The following is an 8,429-nucleotide window of genomic DNA, read 5'->3' on the forward strand; positions in this document are numbered from 1 at the left end:
AACAACAACCAAACACTACATTGGTGTTATCAGAAATAGTCATGAAACCTTTTTCAGAAAAGTCCAGGGGCTGGGAATGGAGCTCAATAGTGTAGTGCCTGCCTGGCAAGTGTGAGGACTTGAGTTCAGTTCCGGGTGCCAAAAAGAAAAAGAAAAAAAAAATCCAAGAAGTCTAGTATAGAAAGTAAAACTAGCTGGATGTGGTGGCACATGCCTGTGATCCCAGCACTCAGGAAGCTGAGCCAGCAGAATTGTCAAGAGTTTGAGGCCAGCGTGGGCTACAGAGTAAGTCCAAGGCCAGCTTGCATTATAAAGCAAGACCCTGTCTCAAAAGAAACAAGAAAAAAGGAAGATAAAACCAGAAGGACCACTTGATGCTGTGTTTAGGGCTTTGGATTGCTTGGTGTCGCTACTCCTGAGAACCCTTGTGATTACATGGGAAAATTAAAATCACTGGTATAGGGAAGATATGCTAAGGATCTTAGCTGTTATCTGCAATCTTCTTGTCTCAGCAAGTTCGATCATCTCTTGCTGTTCCTATAGGCTACTCTTTGGGATTGCTCATCCCCAAGTGCCTCCAAAATGCCTGCTCTCAGGACCTAAGAGTGAAGGGCTCATGACCTGGGAGCTGGACCGGCTGCTCTGGGCCCGGTCTGTGGAGAACCTGGCCACAGCCACCACCACCCTCACTTCACTGGCCCAGCTTCTAGGCAAGATCAGCAACATTGTCATCAAAGATGATGTGGCATCTGAGGTAAGTGGGCAGGGCATGGATTATGTGCCTAGAATTGGGGCAGCCAGTAAGAGCCATTTCCTAAATGCCCCTGGCTTGCCAGCTCCCCATCAAGAGTGGATGAGAGTGAATGAAGGTTTCAAGCAACCCTCAGAAAATAAACCATATCTCTTTCAGTCTGACCCCCATATATTCTGGGTGAACTCTGGGCACTCTCCTACAGATGGGAGACACAGGAAGACCCAGCCCCTTCCCCATGGATGGCTAGGATGTATTGGTAATCCCTGTCCCCTCCCTTTCCTAGGTATACAGGGCTGTAGCTGCAGTTCAGAAGGCAGCAGAGGAATTGGCCTCTGGGCACCTGTCATCTGCCTTCGCTGCCAGCCAGGAAGCTGTGACATCCTCTGAGCGTGCCTTTTTTGACCCTTCACTCCTCCACCTTCTCTATTTCCCTGATGACCAGAAATTTGCCATCTACATCCCACTCTTCCTGCCTATGGCTGTGCCCATCCTCTTATCATTGGTCAAGATCTTCCTGGAGACCCGCAAATCATGGAAAAAGCCTGAGAAGATAGACTGAGTGAAGCTGCATCTCAGTAGAGTTTTCCTTTCTGACCCAAGTGGATTGCTTGGTGTCAAAACAGAGGTGTTAGATTGAGGCACACGAATGGGGCTGCTGGGAATGACTAATTCATCTCCAGGTGCCTCTGTTGGACCTGAACTATAATACTCTAAACTGGGTTCATATTTCCTTCCCTTCCCATTCCTGTGGCTTGTATCCCCCACTGACCCTTCCCCAAGGACCTCAAAAGGTATGTCAGTCTCCTCCTCTGGCTTGGACTTGACAGCCCTGCTCTATCCATCTCATAGTGGGGCACCTTGTGCTTCTGGCCTGTCTCTTGGTGTAGCACAGTCATGCACTAGAGGAGCATTGGAGGAAAGCTCTGAGCTGGATTGTAGCCGCCTGCCCTCCCCCTTCTCTCTGATCCCCAGGTGAAGGTAAACTCTGAGACCTCCCTTACTCCCTTTTCTCTGGCAAGCTTCACCTGCTGTGTTCTGTCTAGGCATAGCAGCTCTGGATCTGATGCCATGCATATGGTAGAGGTTCCCCTCGTTCTTTCAAAAAGGCAGTGTGGCATATTAGGGGGAAGTTCTGGACTGGGAATCCAACACGCCTGAACTGAAATCCTTGCTTCTGCACATACTGACTGAAAAGCTTTGGATAAGCTACTCAAGTCTCGCTAAGCCTCAAATTTCTCTTGTTCAGTGTGGCACTGATGATGCTTCATTCATAAGGTGGTTTGAGGATTAAATGTGCTAAACATTTGAAAGTGTTGGGCATGTACTGTATTAGGGAGTTACTTTAAAGCAGACGTGTAATAAAATTGAACTGGAATGGTATGAAGTATAAGCTTAATTTTCATTCTTTTATTCTTGCATAAGTAACAGACTTCTGTCTGCCCTGACCTCACTGGTCCCTATTCTACATGGCCATGTGCTGCTCTTGCCTGGGTTCTGTAGGACGCTGGGCTGGCTGCACACCTGGCCAGTAGTCCCTCCTTGTGTAGATTTGCCAAGGCTGTGAGCATCTGTTTCTGCATTTTATCAGGAGTTCTAGGAGAGAAGAGCTTGTTCCAGTGAAAGCCTTTGGATACTAACTCATCTTTTCAAGAAGTATCGAGTACTAGCAGGGAGCATCATGCTAGTACTGGGATATCAGATATCAGTGCTGGACCGTGGGACAGAGCAGAACTTACAGGAGGAAGTCAGTGAACAAAAAAATTAATGCGTGAGAAAGGTGAATCGGCTGAGCAGATAGTGACTAGAGGGAAGTACTTCCCAGCGCCTTTCAGCTGAGGCCATCATAGGAAAGTATCCTATGTAGACCCTGAGACCGGAACCCAGCGAGTGAGAGGAGCCGTAGTCAGTCCCTCCTTATTACTGAAAAAAGTACTGAGCCACCAAGGCGTTGCCAGGCTGGGCCCGCCTGCACTGCCCCTGACCTTCTGGCAGCGTGGGCTGGGTGCTGGGCGTGGCCGGCGTGGGGCCTACCCCGGGGGCGGGGCCGGGGCGGCACCTGGGGCCCATCTGGAGGCGGAGCTGTGGACGCTCCCCCTTTCCCCGGCTCCAGCCGGCGCAGGCGACAGTGGCGGTAGCGGAGAGCCTTGGGCGGCCCGGCGGGGCGAGGCCATGAAGGTGAAGAAGGGCGCCAGCGGGGCCAGGACAGGGGCGGAGCCCTCTCCTGGGGCTTCAGGCCTGAGCGTAGAACACTCGCCGGGTCTGCAAGCTGAATCAGAATCAGAGTCTGAGTCGGAGCCGGAGCCAGGCTTGGGGCCCAGGCCGGGGCCGCTGCAGGGAAAGCAGCCCATAGGGCCGGAGGATGTGCTGGGGCTGCAGCGGATTACGGGCGGTGAGCACCGGCGAGGGAAGGGGAGTGCGGGAGGCGCGCGCGGAGCCCCGGCCCCCCCCCGGCCCCCGCCCCCTTTCCCGCCCTCCCCCAGCCTCCCCTCCCCCACCAGGTCCTTTACTCTTTACTCCTTTCCCTTCCGCTTGCAAGATCTCTGTGTGCTCCCATCCCTTGATCTTTCTGTGCATCCCTTTTCTCCTTTTAGAGGTTCATTTCCACCGCACTCCTTTCTTTATTGAGGGGCCCACCCCTTTTCCCTTGGTGGAGGTGGGGCAGCAGCTGCAACTGTAACCCTTTCCCGATGCAATCTTCAGAGCCTTCTCAGGCCGGTATACACTAACGTAGAGGGGGGCTGAGTGCAGTCTGTTCTCAGTCCCTACTGGAGAGGCGAGGTGGAGGCTGAATTAGTTAGAGGTATTAAGATCCTCAGACCTATCTTGCCATTAATGTCTACACCCAGGGTCCCCCAGGAGGTCCCCATCTCCATCCCTGTCCCCTTTGGAGGTTCTTGCAGGGGAAACCTAGTCCACATGTAGTTGAATTTCTGAGTTGCACTGCCTAGGTTAGAGTTCCAGCCTTGCCACATAATTGGCTGTGTGACCTTGGGCATGTAAAAATCTCTCTGAGGATCATCTGTAAGAGGGGGATAGAATACCTCCCTTGTAAGGTTACTGTGAAAAAAAAAATCAGCCCTTAGATTTTGTCCAGTGCCATGCCTGCTATGCATGCTCTGTAAATAGGGCTCTTCTCTTAGTATCAGGAGCCCCATAGGGCTCAGCCTGGAGGCAGACACCTAGACATTCAAGGCAGAGGCAGGCATCAGCGTAGACAGGGAACATGGCAGCGGCTTGCTTGAGCCTTGAAGAAAGGGAGGTGTTTGGAGAGAAAGTGGCCCTTTGGCTAACCTTCCCTGGCTCCTTGAGAGTGGACCTGAGCTCTGGAGCTGCAGGAGCGACAGAGCCCAGGGCTTTCAGACAGACCTGTGGAGGGGACTGTGATGGCAGGCCTTAGCCTGTGCATCTGGGTCCCTGGGGGCCCCCCTTACTCTGCTCGGAGCTAGGCAGCAGCCATTCTCAGCTGGGCCCCTAGATTACAGACTGAGCTCTCTTGCCCTAACAGGCATCATTGGAGGGAGGGGGCCAGGACCAGGCTGATGTTGAAGCCAGTTGGGCTGCAGTGTACAAAAGCAATGTTTAGGATTCATCGTAGCTCCGGGGTTGGAAGGCTAATCTGGGTCCTGGACAACTTTGGGGGTTTATTTTGTAACTAAAGGAGACTTCCAGGTGAAGTAACAGCATTTATATCCTAATTTGGGAAGTTCATAGCCCTCAGAGATAGGCATCTGAAGGGAATGAACAGGGGAATGGGCCCTTTCCTGTGCAGGATTTGGGACTAGGTATCCAGGGCTTTCTACCTTGGCATCCCTTGTCTGGTGTCTTCTTACCCTAATCACATGAATCTGAGGTTTGCTGTTCCTGGATTACTGGGCCCTGAATCCAGCTTAGGAAGCTATTTGTGGCTGAGAGGAGGGGGAGCTGTTGTGTTCTCAGCCCTCATCCATTCTGCCCAGTACTCCGACCTGACCCTGGGACCTAGTCCGAGCCCTTCATGCTTCTCCGTAGATGAGCTGTAGGCGAGCTGTAGGCAGCCCCTGACTCTCACTTCCTCTTAAGTCAAGGAAAGGCCGACAGGTTGAGTTTGCAAAAGAGTCTGAGGTCTAGACTCTTAAGAATTTGTTCCTAAAGGGAGGGGGGGGTAAAGAAAAAAAGAGTCTCCCAAATTTGCAGTTGCTGAAGAACTTCTAGGAGGACTTCCAGGAGGGAGCTGCTTCAAACTCAGGGTAGAGGCAGGCCTAGGGAAGCATGACTTTATATTTACTTCCTCTTCCAATTTCAGAAGCATAGGAGGTAGCCTTGGTCTAAACGGTGACTTCCGGGCTTCTGGGGGCCACAAGTGCAGGATGTGATGCTATGCAGGGTGATAGCATCAGAGCCTTCCACTGTGCCTCTCTCCTCTTTCCTCTTGATTGCTGGGGCCTCCCTGACCACTTGAAGTTGCTGCTGCCAAAGCAGTGAGGGTGAGATTCAAGCGCTTGAGTTTGCCTCAGGCAAGCCCTCGCGTGTTTCTGGTGGGTTTGAGGACTCCCCTGCTCCCATCTGTACTCTGATGCACCTGCCAGGCCCCCTTCCAAGGTTGGCTTGTCCTCTATGAGGGTCCGAGAGCACATTGTGTGTTGGGGTGGCTTGACGCCAAAGCTGGATAGAAAACCTTTAAGGGGTTCCCTCTGTTTGCTAAGACTTCCTTCCATTTGGAGATCAACGGGGTGGAAGTAAAGTTGGGACCCTTCCCCCCAAGCATCCGAGGCTCTGGACTTGAGTCAGCAGAGCTTTGGCTAAGCTGCTTAAGGGAGCTGGGCTTGCATAAGCTGCTTATAGGGAGAAGAGGGGCATGGAGGGGAGCAGAAAGTGATTGTTCAGCTGCCCCAGCACTACCCATGTCAGGGAAAGTCCCCTCAAGATCAGCCTTGCCAAGAGCAGCTATAGGGTGGGAATAGGAGCATCCTCCAATGAAGGATTGTGCCCCTCTATGGCCCCCTCTTTGCACTGAATTTCACAAAGGCAAGGGTATATCTCTCGGGGCCTAGGGAGATAGCTCAGTAGGATAAACACCTGCCTGGCAAGTGCAGGGTGCTGAGTTCGATCCCCGGTACCCCCCCACAAAAAAAAAGTAAAAAACAAACAAAAAAAGTGTGTACCTGTCCTTTATGCTGGAGGCTCTTGCCAGACTAGAGACCAGTTTGGCTCAACAGCTCGGCCTGGCAGATCAGAGAAAATAAGGGTCCTCAACTGCAGGAGGAAGGGAAAGTGTTGGGGAAATGGCCTTGTCTACCCTTCTTTGCCCTGCCTTTGCCTAACCCATAGAGGCCACTAAAATGGGGCTATTCATCCTCTATTGGATCCCCAAGACAAAGGTATGCACTCCACAGTGGGGGGTTCACCCAGGGCAAGCGCTTACTTCCCTCTTTCTGGAAAGAAGGGCCCATAAGGACCCATAAAAGCTGAACTGGCAGCAGAGCCTTTGGGTCCCTTCCTTGCTCAGCTGTCTGTCTCCCCTAGACTACTTGTGCTCCCCTGAAGAGAATATCTACAAGATCGACTTCGTCAGGTTCAAGATCCGGGACATGGACTCAGGCACTGTCCTCTTTGAAATCAAGAAGCCCCCTGCCTCCGGTAAGCAGGCTGGTGAACCATTGGTGGGCAAGCTTGGGCCCAAATACAGAACAGATTTGGGGCTGGGACCCCAACAAACTCAGAAGTTTGTAGGTACCCAGGCCTGTTCTTTGCCCTCTGTGTCTGGGGGTGGACATGTTGGGAGGACAGTTCTACCCCTTTAATCCATGACAGCTTACCCTCTGCTGACCTGCCTGGGAACTGCATCCCCAGAGGCCCCATGCCTCTGCATCCAGTGGCCCTGGGAACCTCAGTGGGAATTGTTGCCCGGCTGACCTAGAGCTTACCCTTTGGTTCTGAAGCCTAAGCATCCCTTAGACAGATAGGGGCTTGGGTGGAACCCTGGGTGGGTGAGAGTCCAGCCTGAAGCCCACTGAGCCCAGCCGGGATACATTGCAGAACGGTTGCCCATCAACCGGCGGGACCTGGACCCCAATGCTGGGCGCTTTGTCCGCTACCAGTTCACGCCTGCCTTCCTCCGCCTGAGGCAGGTGGGAGCCACGTGAGTCGCTGGGGTGGGGTGAGGGCTGGGGTGAGGGAGAGCCCGGGAGCAGCCCTTCCTGAGTTTTTACTGAGCCTCTCAGGGACAGTGTGTCTGCAGCCTGGTGTGTGTCTTGAAGGCCAGGCTCAGCCCTGTCGCCTTCTCTTGCTCAGGGTGGAGTTCACTGTGGGAGACAAGCCCGTGAACAACTTCCGCATGATCGAGAGGCACTACTTCCGAAACCAGTTGCTCAAAAGCTTTGACTTCCACTTTGGCTTCTGCATTCCAAGCAGCAAGAACACCTGCGAGCACATCTACGACTTTCCCCCTCTGTCTGAGGAGCTGAGTATGTGAGCAGGGCCCTGTGGGACTGGGGAATGGGACGGGACGTATAGAGAACACACTGCGGGAGAGAGGGGGTGCTTGAAGACTCAGTCCTCTTTCTTCCCAGCCTGGATCACTTTAGTGGGCACCATTCCTGTGTCATCTGAATGGAAATAGCTCATAGCAGAGGAATTCTCTGAGGTGGTTCAGCTGTCCCTGTCACCTAGCCCTCTAGCTTCTCAGTGGCCTGGCTTGGGCTTCTGACTTTTGACCCTGGCTGGGCCTTTTCTTGCAGTCAGCGAGATGATCCGTCACCCTTATGAGACACAGTCTGACAGCTTCTACTTCGTGGATGACCGGCTGGTGATGCACAATAAAGCAGACTATTCCTACAGTGGGACACCCTGACCCCCAGAACTGCTCCCCACCCCAGGAGGCCTGGGCCCTCAGCTGTGACCTCTCCAAACTCATCTCTCAACTCCAGGTCTTCTGCTTGGGGTGTGCTCCAGGAGCCCTGGACCCTGAATCAGTGTTGGGAAGAAGATGCCGCGTGTCCCCAGGCCAAGCCTTAACACCCCTGGGGCCTGGTGCATGGGTCGAGGTGGTAGGAGCTGTTTGCCTCAGTGTCCTTTTAGGCCTCCTGTAAGAGGATCAGCCAGGACTTCCAGACAGCCTAGCTCGGCCCTTTTGGGCCCAAGTTTCACAATACTGTTTCCGGCTCCAGGCTGTGACTAGGTCAGGACAAGGATCTATTCTTTGTCCCCTGTCAGCCGTATCCAGGGCATTTAGAGTTATAAGTTCTCAGACAAAGGTCTGCAGGGGTATGGGTCTCAGCTTCCCGACTCTCATCAGGGGCTAAGATACTGCCTGAGATGGGGGGACCAGCCCAGATTGCAGCCTGTGCTGGGAACTAGACCAACTGTATATAGTTTTCAATAAACTCCTTTTCTGTTCTCTGGTGTGGCCAGTCTGTGTGTGCATGGACAGAGGCAGGGATGGGGATTAGAGCACTGAGGCAGTAATGTGTTCAAGGTAGCAAAACTCTTCCCCGCTTTCCTGTTCCCTCTGCCCCCTGGGTTCTCCTGTCCCAGAGTTCTCAGAACTCTGATGCCATGCTCTTGCATCTAGAATCAGCAGTTAGAACATGAATGAGCTGGAAAAGGTTTGTCCTGGGATAAAGAAAAAAACCTGGGTCTTGAGAGAGGAACCTTTGGCCTAAAGTCAGCCAACCTCTGGTAAAGCAGAGGCTAGAAC

The 8,429-nt window shown here is 53.0% G+C and overlaps 2 protein-coding genes across 5 annotated transcripts in view; both read left to right on the forward strand.

Moving 5' to 3' along the window:
• Window positions 1-2,138, forward strand: part of Pigs (phosphatidylinositol glycan anchor biosynthesis class S) — an 18,440-nt gene extending 16,302 nt beyond the window's left edge. For both annotated transcript variants that reach the window (XM_004635414.2, XM_023719981.1), the window contains 2 exons: window positions 544-754; window positions 1,038-2,138. In XM_004635414.2, the coding sequence (XP_004635471.1) occupies window positions 544-754; window positions 1,038-1,313 (487 nt within the window). In that variant the 3' untranslated portion in view covers window positions 1,314-2,138. The remainder of the gene's footprint in view (window positions 1-543; window positions 755-1,037) is intronic.
• A 715-nt stretch (window positions 2,139-2,853) lies between these two features.
• On the forward strand, window positions 2,854-8,128 carry Unc119 (unc-119 lipid binding chaperone). Of its 3 annotated transcripts, none has more exons than XM_004635415.2 (5): window positions 2,854-3,143; window positions 6,257-6,370; window positions 6,770-6,872; window positions 7,025-7,197; window positions 7,471-8,128. In XM_004635415.2, the coding sequence occupies exons 1-5, from the start codon at window positions 2,924-2,926 to the stop codon at window positions 7,581-7,583; spliced, it is 723 nt and encodes a 240-aa protein (XP_004635472.1). In that variant the 5' UTR covers window positions 2,854-2,923; the 3' UTR covers window positions 7,584-8,128. The 3 variants fall into 3 exon arrangements, with proteins under 3 accessions (XP_004635472.1, XP_023575807.1, XP_023575806.1); XM_023720039.1 differs by having other exon boundaries at window positions 2,854-2,929; XM_023720038.1 differs by having other exon boundaries at window positions 7,025-7,201; window positions 7,471-7,586.
• Window positions 8,129-8,429: the final 301 nt, after the last annotated feature.

This window comes from Octodon degus, unplaced genomic scaffold (assembly GCF_000260255.1).
Source record: "Octodon degus isolate 3935 unplaced genomic scaffold, OctDeg1.0 scaffold00072, whole genome shotgun sequence".
NCBI classification, from domain to species: domain Eukaryota; kingdom Metazoa; phylum Chordata; class Mammalia; order Rodentia; family Octodontidae; genus Octodon; species Octodon degus.

What these genes read in the sequence shown, in the direction of transcription:
- Unc119 (XM_004635415.2), top strand. Translation starts at nt 2,924, where the DNA reads ATGAAGGTGAAGAAGGGCGCCAGCGGGGCCAGGACAGGGGCGGAGCCC. An exon ending in GCTGCAGCGGATTACGGGCG is followed by an intron (nt 3,144 to 6,256) that starts GTGAGCACCGGC and finishes TGTCTCCCCTAG; the next exon opens with ACTACTTGTGCTCCCCTGAA. An exon ending in CCCTCTGTCTGAGGAGCTGA is followed by an intron (nt 7,198 to 7,470) that starts GTATGTGAGCAG and finishes CTTTTCTTGCAG; the next exon opens with TCAGCGAGATGATCCGTCAC.